General features: G+C 36.9%; 1 protein-coding gene across 5 annotated transcripts in view; it reads left to right on the top strand.

Moving 5' to 3' along the window:
• Dync1i1 (dynein cytoplasmic 1 intermediate chain 1) overlaps positions 1 to 17,660 on the top strand; it is a 264,774-nt gene that overhangs the window by 231,082 nt on the left and 16,032 nt on the right. For all 5 annotated transcript variants that reach the window (XM_048785965.1, XM_048785968.1, XM_048785966.1 and 2 more), the window contains 2 exons: positions 11,055 to 11,195; positions 15,415 to 15,540. In XM_048785965.1, the coding sequence (XP_048641922.1) occupies positions 11,055 to 11,195; positions 15,415 to 15,540 (267 nt within the window). The remainder of the gene's footprint in view (positions 1 to 11,054; positions 11,196 to 15,414; positions 15,541 to 17,660) is intronic.

Raw genomic sequence — 17,660 nt, forward strand, 5'->3', positions numbered from 1 at the left:
AAAAAAAAAAAAAAAAAAAAAAAAAAAAAACAGTTCTCTGACCCTGGTTCCTTCCCCACAGTGTACAAATACATTGAATTTTCTGCCATTATTAGGCAGTAATCATGATCTTCACTAGAAGCTAGGTATCAAGGTGCCAGATGGTGGTGCAGCAAATTGTGAAAGACTCACAGATGTAGAGGGGAGGTACAGTGATTGTACCAAAGTAGCTTGCAGTGACCTGAGGAGGAAACTGGATCAAAAATGCATCAGAAGAAGTAGAGGTCCAGCCCTAAAGAGTCTAAAAATGAATTCAAAACCCAGAGAACCCAAAGAAGGGTCAAGGCTGTATTCAGAGGTATCAGGCAGAAATGGAACTGGAAATGAATAAGAGGCTTCCTGATTCATCAGCAACATTCAGTACATCTGTCTGCCTTTTATTGGCCAGGCTGTTTGTTAAGCACTTGAGATATGAATGCATATAAGAAATGGTCCAAAACATCAAGGTTGTTACATCTAATTGGAGAGAAGGTGGTTTAAGGAAAACTAAAGGAAGGCTCTAGATTCAGGATCCTCTTAGAGATCGGTGATTGGGGATGAGATGGTTTGGCTTCAAGTACCACATGCATGTCCTAACACTCAGGTTAAACCTTGCTAAACCACCGAAGAACCAATGGGCATCCACACCAACCACTGCCATACCTTCCAACCTCTTCTCAACCCTATTACTCTTTCAACACTTCTCTCTCCAAGATCATCATGAACCCCAAATTGATAAATGCAAGGTCTTCATTTCTGCCCTCATCTTATATCATCCTGACCAATACTCATTCTTGAAGTTCTCTCCATCTCAGGTTGTGTTCTCCTGGTTTACCTAGGCCTCTCTGTTGGTTCTGTTGGCCCATTTTTCAAAAGTTTCAAAATTTCTACTACCAGCCCTCCTTTTCTTCTTTCTGACGCTCTCCTCTCCTTCGATACCTCCTTCTTTAGCATAAACTTCAAGCCTAATCTGTCTTACAGTTCCAGACCTGAATTTCTACTGTCAACTTAACCTGAGTGTCACTTCCAGAGACTCTAGTATACCGTGTTTAAAATACAAGTCAGATTTTACTTCCTACTCTATTTCTTCTTCTATTTTCTACCCAGTTAATGCTATTCGTCATTCACTTGTCCACACTAGAAGATCTGAAAACACCCTCATGAAAATTAAACACAGCACATTTACCTATGAGTATTTAATAAATTAGTAGCTTATTGCATCAAAAAGTTTTAACTTTATCCCTTTGGACAAATCTCCTGAGGCTGTCCCCATCTCTCATCCTGATATCCCTTTGGAAACATCACCCTGACATACCTAGCAAGTGTTTGCATGTTTTGCTTTCCCCTCCTTCATTGTCTTTGTTTCCATCTGTCAAAGACTCTACATTGTTCAAGGCAGGTCTCCTCACCTGTCCTAGGTAATACCTTCTTTGACCACATCAGACCATGGTAACCACCAACACACCACCACCTCCTCCACTCTTTGAATTCCTCTGGCACCTAACAGCTGTACCACAGAATTTAGCACCTGGCTACACACTTGTTCTTTTTCTTTGATATAAACAAGGTAGAGCCAGTCTAATTTTCAGGGGTTCATAGGCAAGGTAAATTCCTCCCTGAGTTTTTCCCAGGAATGTGGCTTTGAGGAGGAATTTATATTCTTCCTTCCTTCAGGTGGTGAAATTTGTACACCTCCTTGTGATGTGATGTGTTTTCCTTTTTGTCTTAGTTTATGAGGAAATTTAGAGCATCTTCAGTACCAGATTGTAATAATCAGCTTATCTCAGGATCCTGGAAATAGGTATTGGTCTACCTTTTTCTTTAGCACTCTCTGTTGTATGTTCTCAATTTTACAGTATAATATGTAACTTGGAAGGTACAATAAATCCTTTTGGAACAAAGTGAAAAAAAATAGATTCCCAAATAAGCAATTTTCTTCTCTTATTATTTCAAAATTCTCATTTTCCTACCTGAAGTGTTAGTGTTTGAGAACAGAGTCAGATCTTACATTCCTAACAATTGCCCAAAATAGAAAGCAAGTGTTAGATCCTTAGTAAATCACTGTTGATGGATTAATGCTCTTGGCTATCCTACCTGAAATATGTGCTCTGTTAAAGGAAATAGGTTTTCTTAAACTAAGGTGGAACCATTACCTAAACTGACATGATTCTAATGAAGGGTCCTTAGTATACCTATTTCTGCTAGCATTTCATTAAATATTCAATATATCAGCAGAAAAACACAATAAAAATCAAAAGTTAAAGTTTTAGCTATTATAATGTCTAAGCATAAATACTTAAGACAGAGAAGAAGATTAACAAAATCAAATAGTTACCACCAGCAACACTTACTGGATAGTAGAGAGCACTTTCCCCACAATCCCAAAACCCTACTGGCTGCCTCTCTGATACACACAATATTCAAGTGGTAGATATCTGACTTACGTTTGTACCCCTTATCCCTGTATTTACTCCATTCCCCTACCTTCCTAACATAAGATGGCAAATATTAAAATTGGCTTTCAATAAATCTACCTGTCCTAGCCATCAAATTCTTCCTGCCTACCCACCTTTTTTCTTTTTATTATTATTATTGTCATTCCTTTTTAAGCTCACCCAGGGAGAATACACTAACTTTGACAGAAACCACAAGAACGTAATCATAGAGTCACCTCCAGACTTGGCCTATGTTCATACTTCCTGTCTTTTTACCTCCACCTCCACCCACAGCCCCTTCTAAATATTCACCCACCAACACATGCCTATAGCTGTTGAATATTTATGCAGGTGTGTGAATAATTCATGTATGTACAAGCACTTTGGAGACTTAGAATTCACCCAGCTGATTGGGCTCTCCCATTGTGCAAGAAGTGAGTGCTTGGTGAATCCTTTCTCTTGCTCTTTGAACCAGCATGAAAATGTTTGCCTTTGTATTTTAATGATATACTGCAGAGTTGCCTTCCCCAAGCTTCTCATTTTAAGCAATAGTGGAGAACGAGACAGACGAGAGAGAGAGAGAGAGAGAGAGAGAGAGAGAGAGAAATATGAGAAGGAATGAGAACAGAAGGCTCGCTATATAATTATGAGATTTAAAGATACCCCCACCCTCCTGCTTCCCTGCTGTAACCTGTATTTTATGCCTTATGTTGGAAGATAAATTAAAATTGATCTTTACCCCAAAGTAGCTGTGGATCAAACCAATGTGGGTCCATCTTGACCAACCTTCTGTGACCATTTAATTTTGCAAATTGTCTAGGACATGAAATGATTCTAGATTACTACTTCCCAATGGTCACTTCCAATGCCCTAAGTCACCTCACCTCCTATTTAGTTCATGTTTACTTCTTGAATAGAAATTAAATTCAGTTTGGCTTAGGTGAAACAGAACATGGTAAGCAAATCTGTTGAAAAGCAGAAAGTATATCAGACATATTCTTCATTTGAACAAAATATTCCAACTCCTGCTATTTGGGATTCTCCATGCTGGTTCTCACCACCATTAAAATAAATACAGTATCAGCTGTACTAATATTGTACATATTATAAAGATATGTTGTTTTTAATGCCAGTAGACACAAGAATGCCAAGCTACCAAAAACTTGCCTTGACTTCATGTGTGCGTGCACAAACACACGCACACACATTTTTTTCTAAATGTTATATTTATTTTTATAATGACATCATTAATGTAAGATTAGTTCTTGGCACTGAGAAATATTAATTTTAGAAATTGGTATTTTAGAAATAAGTATGAATGGGGGATAAAAGTAGAATCTATGGATCCAGATTTATAATTTGATATTTTTAAAATTTCTTTAAAAATTACTGATATGTACAGTTTTAATATTTTTAATTTTTTTTTTAGTTGTTGAAAGACCTTTCTTTTATTTATTTATTTATATGTGGTGCTGAGAATTGAATCCAGTGGTTCACACATGCTAGGCAAGTGCTCTACCACTGAGCCACAACCCCAGCCACCAGTTTTAACATTTTATTTCTGTGAGATAGTTTGTAAATATATGCTAGAGTGAAGATTTCAGTTTAGTAATTAAAAGATTGCCTGGGTACAGTGGCATGCACTTATAATTCTAGTTAGGAGATTGAGGCAGGAGGATCTCAAGGTTGAGGACAGCCTGTCAGAAGGAGGAGGAGAAGGTGGAGGAGGAGGAGGAGGAAGAGGAGGACAGAGAAAAACTCAAGAATTGGCAGTTTAAATATTTAAAAATATTCAAGTGGAAATGTTTTGCTATTTGCCTACCCCCTAGTAAAATGCAGTTGCATAATTTGATATTAAATAAGTAATAAGCAAACAAAACTTGGACCTAGAAATACCACTTGACTGGCTAGTCTTTCTAACTATTTAAGGCTTCAAAGCATGAATACAATCACATGACTGGCTGCTTCTAGTCCAATCCATTATCACCTCTCCACATTCCCTTTTCCTTTTTATCAACATCTATCTCTTCCTTCCAGCCTCCCAATAGTCCCTGACCATTATGGACATATGGGATGCTTCTTTGTCTGATAGGATGTTGGATATGAAACTTTATAGTTATGGTAGGAACAGATTTGGGGCAGGTGCAGCCCAAGAGGGGTCCTTTTGAACCTGCTTGCCTCCTTCTATTGCCTGTGATCTTTCCAAGAGAGAACAGCAATCCAGAAGGAGATCATCAGTCAAGAGAATAGCCCTCTCTATTGCAGGACACACCCAACACAGCTGACCCAGGTTTGGGAAACATAAGGACCAACTCTATGGCCTGCCTCAACTCAAACAAGCAAGAAGCTGAATGGAACCAGAAAGCCCCAGTGGTTGAGATGAATGCAAGAGGCATTTGGAAAGCGCATCACCACTGGCTCTTAAAATTCCAGTTTTAAAGGAAAACCTTTAGGTGGAGCTAATATTCATAAAAATGCATGCCAGAGTGAGAAATATTCCTTTTATGAATTAAGCAAAGCTTGTAGATTTTTCCCGTGGCTTTAAACACTCAAATACTAGTCAAAACCTGTGAATATGTATACATTCCTTTATATGGATAATTAGCCTCTTTATTGGCGGCGCCTCCTGGATTAGTAGGATTCTTCCATGCAAATAAGCTGTAGAGGAAGGCAGTATAACAAAGAATACCTTTCATGTGGCTTCAGATCTTATTCAGTAAAACTTCCACATTTAGAGAAAGAGAAATGCCAAATTCCTAGATTTCCATATTTTAAAACCATTTCAAATGGTTTTAAATTAACTAATTTATCAAAATAAAATCCTCACAGATTTTCCATTGATATACATGAGCAACAAATAGACCCACTCTTCCCATTCTTTGGAAAATAGACTCACCAAGGAGTGGATGTCTAATTTCGAACTTGTGACTGTGATAGAAGTCATGTGAGAATCATATGTATTGTTTGAGTAATAACCCACTGAATTTAAGATAAATATAGGCTAGTTGGTGCATTAGCATCTCAACTTAAGTTGCAATAAAGTTTTCCATTGATAGTACCAAATTTGCAACACCTCTCTCTCTTGGGCCAAGAGAGTTGGGTTTTTGGTTGGGTTTGTGAGTTTGGATTGACTTATTTGTTTATCCACTTTCTTTTCATGGTAGAAGTATCATTTTTGTTGTGAGCCTGAAGTTTTGGGGTCCTTTGGTGGTTTTTTTAAAAAGTGATATTGTGGTCTCACATTTTAATGTTTCCTGGAAGAACTGGCCAGCTGTTTATTTTAATTACTTCACAGGAACCCACATGACAATATTTGAAGGCCATTTTCATATTACTCATTGTTTATTGTTTTGGTCATGTTTTTTTCCCAACAGGATGTAGTTTTCAAGGTAAGATTCGATTGGTTTTCCTTATAGTTCAGAAATCAAATTTAGAACTTATTAATTTTCTTCTCTGTCCCCCCCACATAGTACCCTCTACCACCCTATCCTTCCCCTCAAAGGAACGTTCATGGTTTGGATAAATATTTCCACTAAGTCTGCTTTGAAAGCCAATTATTTAGAAACAAATACAATCTCAAGAACCACAACGTTTGAGGGTGTTAGGAAGTATTTTTACATAAATCTTCCTGTTCACCAGCCTCCCAAACACTAAGTCCTAAAGTGATGCCTAGAGGTGCCTGAGAAGAGGAAAATAACATTACGTTCTCTAACTGTGACTTTGGCACATTTGCGACGTTAGAAATAGAGTCGACTCTTCAGAAATCATTTTAGAGTTAACTGATTGGGAAAATATGCAGGTCTATTCATTTTCACAAGTATACTTATAAAATCAAAGCTCAGTTCTCAAGATCAAGTCTTTATTGTCAAACATTAATGGATGTTGTAAAGTTTCATTTTTAAAACAGATTTCACTACCTGCCGAAAGTAAATTTAGCATTCCTTATTCCTTCTCCAATCCATCAAGGAGTAGGAGGTCTGTTATTGTGTTCATAATTCCACATTATTTATAATGTGCCATATGCTGATGCATTTCTGTATTATTTGAATGAAACACAAAGTTAAAAATCCCTGAAGTTACTACAGTGTTTTGTGGAATCATAATATGAATTCTAAAAAGCATCGAGGAAGATAGATTTCATTATAATCTGTGCCTGTGAAGGGCATTTAGGGGGGAAAAAACTTTCACATACTTGATTCCATTCTCTCATTGCTATGAGTGATAAAGCACATAATAGCACAGTCACAGAATCATAAGGCTAACGGGGTTAGTAGTTCCGGCTTTCCATCTTACAGATATGAAAGCCAGGATCCAAGGATGTTAAGTGAAATTTCCCAAGGGCTCTAGTTTTTCCAGAGTTTCCCATTCCCTTTCTGTCTGATGCAGACTTTGTTAACCTCATCTTTCAGAGAATGTAAATCATAGCCCCTCATCCAAAGTCACTCAGCTATTCAGTGAACTGGGGACAGGTCTTTGCCTTCTAGCTCATTTTTTTCTACTCTCCAAGGCTCTGCCTGCTGTTGATCTCTGCAGGCTGAAGGGCCACTCCCATCCCATTTCTAGCTTTTAGGTGAAAAAGATCTCTGTTTCTCTCACAAGGTGCTACAGACTCCTGCAAACATGTGGGTAACATCCTCAGGATCATTAATAACAGGAAATAAACATTCTGACTGCAGTGTTTTTTCAACTGCTTCTCCGAGTTACATAGTGTGTACTTAGTAAATATTGGTTGAGTTGAATGGGGAGTAGAGGTAAAAGATCTCCTGGTTTTTCTGCGAGGACTGAAGACCCTGTAGAAGGAGCTTTTGGTTCCAGTGAGTAAAAGACGTGCTTAGCCAAGAGAAAACCTGAGAACCAAATCTGACTCCACCGCTTAAAAACCTCCGTGACCTTGGGAAAGTTACTAACTTTCCTGAACTATAATTTTCTTTTCTGTAAATACCATCTACCTTACAGGGATTTTATGCGGATTAAATTAGACAATGTGTGCACAGAGTTGGGCACACAGCGCACACCCTTCCCTGCCCCTCGTCTGTTCGGGAGGTGACTGGTAGCCTGCTTCTCCTCTTTGTTTGAAAGTCAGGGAATTAAAATCAAGCTGGGCTGTGTCTAGATACTGTAGCATTATTGGCACAGCCCTGGAGACTTGAATGAAACACAGGGTGTCATGACTTTATTTCATTGGCAAGTGCCATACGTGCAACCCATGGCGAGTGGTGAGGTTTTCCTTTTTTCTTTGACACTTCACTTAGCAAAGGAAACTCCCAGGTGAAGGGGGTTTTGTGTGGTGAAATTTGATTGTTTTGAAAAACGCTTTCTACGGTAACATGCTGTGGAACAATATTTAGTTAACTAAATGGTCTTTAGTGTTTTGTAGAGTAAATATTTAAAATCATGACACTTCTGTGGCTTAGGTATACAAATGATATTATAGGATTTCTCCTTGAAATCATTGGTCAGATTTGTGCCCATACTTTCCACCTTTTCAAAATTTGGAATATTCTAAAATAATACTCACATACTAAGAAATGGTAATAAGTATGAATGAGAAATTTATGTTTTGCAAATTCACAAACCCAATCTTTAGGATCTGACACTTTGTAGTTCTGTTATGGAAATGTTAGAATTTCATGATATATGTGTTTACCATAAATTTGTTACATTAAGTATTTGAGATAGATTTTCAATCTGAATATCCTTTGAGCACAAATAAAACAGAATGATAAAATCTCTTAATTGTGCAAAAAGTACAATTACTATTCAAAATAGTACTATTGTAAAATAACTTTTGCCTACGCCTGTAGTTTATGCATATGCTGGACTTGAAAACTAGTGGTTTGTCAATGTGAATCGACTTGGTACACTGATAATGAGTTCAATCAATCTTGATTAAGACATTCCCAGCCTGTGAATTTATCAAGGCTAAACAGAGCCTTGGAAAATATAGGCCCTTCTCCCTGCTCCCAAACAGGAACATACTTTAATTTAGAATCATTTTCATAGTGACTTTTATAATAGAAGGTTCATCTTGGGGGTGAAGGGTGATAAGGAAGTTGGAGAAAAGCAGAATAATAACAACATTTTAATCAATACTATTATCATGAGAAAACTGGGTTTTGGCAACATGAACAATGGCAGTTATTTCCAGATGTTTAAAAAGTAAAATCTGCCCAGCACCACAAAAAAAAAAAAAGAATAAAAAATGAAGTCTCCAGGATGCAGCATAATTTTGACTAAATGTCTCAGAAAAGAAACTACCAAAAGAAAAACAAAAGAATACTAGCGATTAACAGATAATTTAATAAGGTAATTAAACCACGAAATAATATCAGCTCCTTAGAAAATGACCATTTAAAGATGACGATCTTTTATTTGATCAAAATAAAGGTGACAGATGTTATATGTTTATCTTATGTCCATTTTTGTATCCGAAACTAAACTTCTGGCTATCCTCAGATGTACTATTGGCTGGGTTAATGAGAGAGTATTCTTTTTTAAATGTGTATAAATCTTTGCCATCCTTTGACTTTAAGAAAAATACAAATAGTGGCTGACTGGCCATAAAATCCAGAATTTGCAGTGGCAATAATCTCCTACTATGAATTAGAATTCAGTAATCACAAACGATCACTGAAGAAGCAGATTCTCCACACTGCTTTGTAAAAATATATAAATAAGAAGAAATGGTACAATCACACTATTTTCAGCAATCATTGAATATTCAGATTTTCTGGGAAAAGGAGTTAGAATCACCTCGTCCAAAGAGTGAGAGGCAGAAAGAAACTATGTCAGTAGCCAATAAGCAAATGATTTCGGCTTTGAATCCCATTGCAAAGATGGCATATAAAACATCTTGCATAAAAGATTTATAAAATACAAAAGTATAAGGCCTGGGTCCAGTTAATTTTTGTTGATATTTCAGTGTCACACATTCTTTTTCAAATTACACCCCCCCAAAAGACACTTTTAGAATTAAAACATCCCTCCCTATCCTACTCTTCTCTCTCTCTCTCTCTCTCTCTCTCTCTCTCTCTCTCTCTCTCACACACACACACACACACACACACACACACACACACAATACCTCATCTAACATCTATGTTGCTTCAATATGTTGAAATTTTATTTGCTTCACAGTGGTGGTTTTTTTAATGTCAAAGCAATATAAATCATGGAAAATGAAATCATGTGTAACTGCTATCTTAGTAAGTTTTTGCATTATATTTAGGTTAAAGAACTTTTATTATCTTTGCACTGATTTTTCTCAAAATTTCAGCACATGAATTTTGGTGTACTTTATACTCACAAACAAACAGGGCACTTTGGGACTTTGCTCTGATTTCCTACAGGTAACATTCTTTGAACATCTAATGCAGAAAGGATTTGATTGTTACATTGTATGTTATCTTCTCCTGATCCTGTTACTCTGGCCTGTATAGTCATCCAGTAGAACCCATGAAGAGAGTACAGACAGCTGACTGGATGAAGACGACAGTGGGGGGAAAAAAAAAACTCCCATTGTTTAGATTTCTGTCAGAGGATATAAGAATATTTAATTTCTTTTTATCTCTGGGGCTTTCATTATCATTTAAATTTCATTTTACATTAATTGATCAGGGATTAGTAAAGCCATTATGCAGAAATTAGAATAAGACAACCCAGATGGAATGAATAATTCATAAAGTCCAATTACGTTTTATTTCTGGTGTACTTTCAAACTTGCCTCTGACTTCTGTGCTATTTTGATGTGACAATATTCACTGGAAATCAAGAGTGCCATTTTAATTTATTGTATCCCTCTGGAGTGGAGGCATTTGTATGCAATGGGAGTATGTTAACGCATTTCTCCTCAGAACACCACTTTTAGGGTTCTTGGAAAGACAGATCTAGAAAATATGGCTCATTTTCTCTATAGAAGTTTAGGGGTACTACAAGGAGCCTCACCAGTCCACTTGATTTGGGCGAACTACTCCCAACTAGAGAGGCTAAGGTCTTGGGACCGCGAAATTTTCACCTCCTAGAAGAGATATAGCCCCTTTAAAAATATTTGTCCCCATCCCCCGCCACCAAAGAACCGTTAAAATACGAATTTGGCCTGGAGTTGGACTGGAAGCCGCAGGAGCTGGTGCAGCTGCAGGCCGCGACCACGAGGTGGCAGGCGTTGCCTTCGATGCACGGGGCTCGGGCTCCGGGAGCGCCGAGGCTTCGGAGCTACCCCGCAGGTCTGAGCCCGGCCGACCAGACCACTCCTGGGTTCAGGCTCCGAAAGACTCGCAAAGCGTTGCCCGGCGAGAATTCCGAGCTAATGGCATCCCCGTCCACCTGTCTGGAATGTCTCTTACAACTGTGTCTGAAACCGCCTCCCTCTGCCGGTCCCAGCCCCCGGCCCCTTCAGCGCCCCCCCCCCATCCGCCCCCCGGTATTTATTTATGCCACTGGACAGTTCTAGTCACATTAAAGCTCCGGTTCACCTTCTCGAGGACTTTCATCTCGGGAAGTTTTATGACACTTTGTGAATGTGCAAAGTTTTTAATTAGGCTCCCTAGACAGCCCGAGGCAGCAGCAGCGCCACAAAGTCTTCACGGTCTCTCTGCTTTACAGCACAACAAGCCGCTCTACTCGTTTGAAGACAATGCAGACTATGTGTACGATGTCATGTGGTCCCCCGTGCATCCCGCGCTCTTTGCCTGCGTGGACGGGATGGGGCGCTTGGACCTCTGGAACCTCAACAATGACACCGAGGTGAGCGGCGGCGCAGGCGCCCGGGCCGAGGGCTGGGAGGGGTGCGCAGGAGGCCACTCGCAGTCTCTGCCTCTTCTTCTAAATCGGCCTTTTTTGGACAGACCCTCCAATTGCAGGAGGGTTGCTGGCCCCCTGTTCTTGACTACCCTGAAGGGAATTGGCAGATGCATTGGCCAAAAGTCACTTGATTTCACTTCGTCTCTGAACTCTGTCAGATCCTGGACAATTAACCACCCTTTTTGGCAAAGGGCAAAACTATACGTGTTTACGCCTTTCCCGATGGTCAAGGATACACAGGCATGTTTTAGAGCAGTGTTAAAATAACTTTATTGGCAAACACTTGGAAAAATTAGGTTTTGTGGACGCTGATTTTCAGATTGGGCTCTTCAAGGGGGCTAATTTTGTTCAGCTTTTGCTATTTGTACAATTTCTATTTTGAACCCACACACACAAAAAATGACTGTTAACTATTTCTTTTTTGTTTAAATCTATCATCCATTTGATTTTCACTAAGGTAAATGTGCCTTGTCGAAGATGTTGAACTCAGAGTCAGCATCTGACAATGGTGTTCAACTTTGAACAGATTAGCATATTCCAACAGGAATTTTTTTAAGTGGAATTTTAACATGTCACATTGAGAATAGTTCACAAGTGAAAAATGCCTATTTTTAAAAAAGCAGTTGGTAGTGCAAATGTATTGCTTTAAAAGCACACTGTATAGTTTTGTATTAAAATTTATGCCATATGCATTGTTCCTTTTTTCCAACTCTCAACATTATTGAGGTGCTAATTCAGCTACTCAAGATATTTGGGTGTGGGAGTTTTTTTATAATAATATTAAATATCCTTCAACTTTATAAACTAAAATGGTCTCTGCATCATTTCCTGACTTCTGATTCTGGGGAGCTCTCCATAAATACAAATGGGCAGATATGAGCAGCAAGGGCTGCAAACTATATGTCAAGTAGAGAACAAGAGAAAGGTCTTTTGAAGTGTTTTGAGCAGGAAGCAGCTCAGCCTTTTTAATTAGGAAGGGCTACAGCTGGAGGATATGAAGGAGGAGCACACTTCCTCATTTTTTTTTGGAAGAGCGCAGGGAAATATCCTTTAGGTATTGTTATTGAGTAATTAATTGTATCTTCAAGGGTATATATATATATATATATATATATATATATATATTCTCTATTTATATATATATTCTGTATTTATATATATATATGTATATATATATATGTATATATATATGTATATATATATACATGTATATATATATACATATATATATAAATACAGAATTTCTGCCAAATTTATTTTAAAAAATCTTTGTTTAAATATTTTTCCGTTTACCTCAAAGAACTATGTGACAAGGAAGAATTATGTAATGAAACATCTTTGAAAATAATCACAAGGCATGAGCATGTGAAATGCCCATCATTGTGGATGTTGAAATGTTTATAACATTATTACTCTTAATAGAAAGATGTTATTACCTTACATTGTAATGGTTTCCCAGTCTTTCATCACTGTTGATTAAAATCATATTGCTTCTATTTGGTAGAAGAAACTCACTTAAAGCAACCAAAAAACAAACACTTTCCAGATTGACTTAGGAGACCACTATATCAGAAATCAGGCTTAGTTGAGGTAAGGTTTAGGTGGTGCCCAAATGCAGGATACAGACCCCTTCATAATTCCTATATAACTTTTTTATTTTGTTTAATCTGTCTTTTAGGAAAAAGGAAATTAATATGTGAACATTACCAAGTATAATTTTTTTCCCTTTTCTTTCTGTAGGTTTCAAGAGACAGCACATAAGAGTTTTATGATTAAACATTTAAAAAAAATCATTACTGGTCATACAAACCATTTAGTTTTGTGGTAAAAGTAATTCTGCTTTCACAATAATGTAAAGATATATTGAGTCTGACTCAAATCCAGTAATGAACTTAACGCTTTTTTAAAACCCTGAAATCATTTTTGCCTTCTATCAAGTTGAACAAGATTTTTCAAATGTATATCAAATTAGGACATAAATTTGTGGGAGAATAAATGAACCTGAATTCCCAGTGCAGTAGTCTATTGGTTATTGTTCAAATTATTATGCTTTGACACCAAGTTATTGGAGACTGCTTCTGTGCAAGAATAGTTCACATTTACCTACCTCAGAATTACTAATTTCTGCTGCTTGGTAATTTATGTCCTGTCTTATCTTTGCAAGTAAAATGATTGAGCCATAAAAACACATGAAAATACTTGCAAAACTGAAGTATAGAAGTAAGACAGGGTGAATACATGGATTATTTTCAATATAAATTCATCAAATTTTGAAGGTCATTACCAATTAAATGCACACAGATATATTCTGTCGCTTCCTTTATGCAATTTTAAATTATTTCAGCACATATCATAGGCTGTGATAGCTATTTTTTGCTATTTACAGTATGTATGAAAAGAATATTTTAAAAGCTTAAAATGCCATTTCAGTTTGCTATATTATTTATATTCGAAGTTAACAAAAGTCTTAACATGTATTAGGAATTATTTTTAATTTCTCAAAAGGTCAGTGACTTTTAAGTGATTCATTTTCTTCTATGTTCATATTATCATTTTGGCTCTCTTTTTGAGATTATTCAAATAAAATCTGATACTAAATAGAATTAGATAAGAAACCTGCATGATCCTTCTAAATTATAGCGTTAAAAATTAACTCTGAAATTCTATAGCAAAATCATGGATTTGTTTTCTGGCCAGCACACCAATAATAAAGTGTATTGACAGAATTATGGTCCATCTAAATTCATGTTGTTTCAGCCTTTGCAAGGTTTGGTTAAAAATTCAGACTCTAGCCTGCACAGCAGGTAGCTTTATTGTAGAAATTGTGTATTTTTAAAAAATAAATGAGCCAGGGACTTTTGTTTTACATTTTTGCTCACAATTGACATGCAATGATTTAAGCGGGTCAAAGAATTTTTATTGATTTCAAGATTAAGTTTAAACATAGATTCTTACATATTATGGAGTTTTTATTGCTATTTTAAAGACAGGTATTGGGTCAATAATTTCATATAAACAGATGGTTTCAATTCCCTGAATAACAGAATGCAGAAGGTGCTAAGTCACAGTACATGTCACGTTTCCATCTTAGTGCAATGTGGTTATTAGATGCAGGTCTCAAAGAGGGGCTGGAGATGATCTCAGTGGCCTTCTTTTCACAGTTTTTTTCTTTGTGTTCAACATTTACAGTTTTCTTTCTTGTGGCATGTTGTCTTTTCCTATTCCACATTCTTTGTAGAAGGCTCAGGAGATCTGGTCTCTGTGTCAGTTATGGACTCCCAACCTTGAAGACAAGAGTTCATACAACTGACTGCAGAAGAGGAATACACTCACTAAAAATCCTTCTTTCAAACACTAAGTTTCTTGTTAAAAAAAAAAAAAAGTTTCATTTCAGCAGCTTAGCTTCTCTTTAATAATGACTATTATTATTATTAGCAATGTTTTCAGATTTCCAGAGTTTATTAAAGGAGACATAGTCATTTTCTACAAAGTAGGTGGCTATATTCTTAAAGGATATCACCCTGCAGTTATTAACAAAGTTTTGGATCATTTCCCACACTTTGGTACTTCCAGGGAGAAGGAAAGGAAAAAAAAGAAAGAGAGGAGAGAATTTTAAGTCTTTGAAACTTTCTACCTTCATTCTTTTTTTTCTGATTATCCCCTCCTTGATGAGATTTAGAGTATCAATACATATGTTTATTTCTTCTCTGAAGATCCATATTAACATGACTTTTACTCTACCATACACCCCCACCGTTTGGCCTCTTATGGATCCTTATTCTTGATAAATTCTGAAATCTCTCTCTTTTCACCACAGCTCATGGCCCAATGGTGAAGTATCACGTTTAGTTGTTGAATTTGTATATGGGATACACACCTGCCGTAATTCAAAAAATATTTGTGTCACTGACTACGCATCGACTATGGAAAAGATCTCCCTCCTTTTCTCTTTTGTTAAAGCATCTCTCCTCTTTGTCCCTTAATTCAGTGGAGCATATTATTTGAGAACAATGAATTCTTTTTACCCATGCACAAGGGATGTATGTTTCTTCCTGCACATGAGGCCAGTAGTGATTCATGTAGTTAAATGTATCATTTTGTAAATTTGTGTATTTAAATTAATATTCAGAGGTTCTTTTTTCTGTTATTACCTCTTTGGCAGGTTCCAACAGCAAGTGTGGCCATTGAAGGGGCATCTGCCCTAAACCGAGTCCGTTGGGCTCAAGGTGGCAAAGAAGTTGCCGTTGGGGACTCAGAAGGCCGTATTTGGATCTACGACGTGGGAGAGGTACATGTTTGTTGTTTGGTTTTTGTTTGGGGGGATTTTTTTTTTTAACTTGTGAGTCTACTTTAAAGATCTGGGGAAATGATTGACAAGCCCTTCTGGGCTACAAGAAACCTCTCGAGTGCGTTTGCAAATTTCCACTGACTTCAGTGGGAGTTTGGCAAGGCCTCCTTGGGGCCTAATTTGGCCTCCATTTCCATGCAAAGGACACTTTAGTTAATGATCTGTATTCCTTTTAGACTGATGTAGAATTCCCAGCTTCCTGTGAAGCATGGAACTCCTCACCAATTTCATGAGAACAAAAAGTTTGCCAAATTGGTCATGTTAACATCAAACTTTGACTTTTATGTTTACTTTGAAAAGTCAAGTTTTAGTTGGTATGCTTAATTAAAATGTATACTATTTTTCTTTAATTAAAGCATAATCAATTAAGAAGGATGAGGTATCAGATATGGTACCATTTTTGTGGCATTCAAAGTTATATAAGCTATGTACCTCTGTGGCAAGTCTTATCATATAGTATATAAAATACTCTGAATATCATGACATATGTTAAAAGAAAAAAACTACACCTTTGGGCTGGGGTTCTGGCTCAGTGATAGAGCACTTGCCTAGCATGTGAGGAACTGGATTTGATTCTCAGCAGTGCATATAAATAAATGAATAAAATAAAGGTCCATCGACATTTAAAAAAATTTTTTTTAAACCCAAAAAACTACACCTTTTATTTCAGAAAAAAAAAAAATCTCCTTGACTTTGAATACCATCTTTGTTTAAGGCTATATCATTAATCAATTATATTTATCTGTTTATTTTTATTTCTGTGAGAAAGTATTGACAAATACCTTCATTTCTTGTGAGATTAAAGAAATTGTTCCCTAAAGACAAAGAAAATACTGAATTTTCAAGCAAAACAAGAGTGTCATGAGAAGAAGCTATTCTGGAATCATTTGAGTCTAACATTTTCATTCCAGAGGGAAAATACACCACATTTGTATGCATAATGTCATAGGCCTGGAAGGTACTCTGTGAATACCTGGTGCACACATTTAGTTGATCACACTGAGAAAGATTCTTTATGGTTTCATCAAGTAGTAACCTATAAATGTGACAATCTTAGCCTGTTTGTTCTATAGTGGAACTTTTTTTTTTTTTTGTGGAGGGGTACTGGGGATTGAACTTGGGGGCACTTGACCACTGAGCCACATCCCCAGCCCTTTTTTAAATATATTTTATTTAGAGACAGGATCTACACTGAGTTGCTTAGTGCTTCGTAGTTGCTGAGGCTGGCTTTGAACTCACGATTCTCCTGTCTCAGCCTCCCAAGAAGCTGGGATTACAGATGTGTGCCACAGTGCCTGGCTTATAGTGGAACTTTTGATGACATACTATATACTGCTATATGGCACAGTGGATTATGTTGAAACCATCTAGATGGTTTTATGAAATTTAACTGGGGCAGAAATTGAATAACCTTAGAAATGGGAGTTTTCTATTCTGGGATGAATCTCTTAGTTTTACTCTATTTCATTAGATCCTCCCCCTTGATTACTACTGATGCCACAAGCTGAGTCATGCCACAGTGACAAAGACTCTGTTAGTATCGGCCCACACTGGTGACGATGTAAATGGTCAGTTGACTACTGACTTACTTTGAAGTCTTTGGAGAAGAGAAAGCCCTTTGAGCCAGAAATGTTGCCAATAGAGTTAGAGCAATATTTTCATCAAAATGAGTATTCTTTATAGTTAATGCATCCTCTCCATGGTCTTCACCAAAGTGAAACTAAATAGCAATAAAACAAATACTGAGTTTTGAGTTATTTCCTAAAATATAAAAAAGGGACAGCAGAAAATGTAAAAACAAACAAACAAACAAAAAAAGTTTCTTTCTTTCCATTGTCTCTTTTATTTATTTTTTTCTCTTAGTTTCCTTCATTTATAGCAAGTGTAGTTGTGGGAGAAAAATAAATGTGGAGACATGCTCAGAGGACGAAATGGCAGAAAATAGATGAAACCTAAAAACTCTTTTCTCCATCTCCCCTGAATATACATAAGATCCCTCGACTCTCTTCAGATTATTTGCAGCATTAATTGTTTTATCCAAGTTTGTTGTACCTCGGGAG

Source organism: Marmota marmota, unplaced genomic scaffold (genome assembly GCF_001458135.2).
Source record: "Marmota marmota marmota unplaced genomic scaffold, marMar, whole genome shotgun sequence".
In the NCBI taxonomy this organism is placed as follows: domain Eukaryota; kingdom Metazoa; phylum Chordata; class Mammalia; order Rodentia; family Sciuridae; genus Marmota; species Marmota marmota.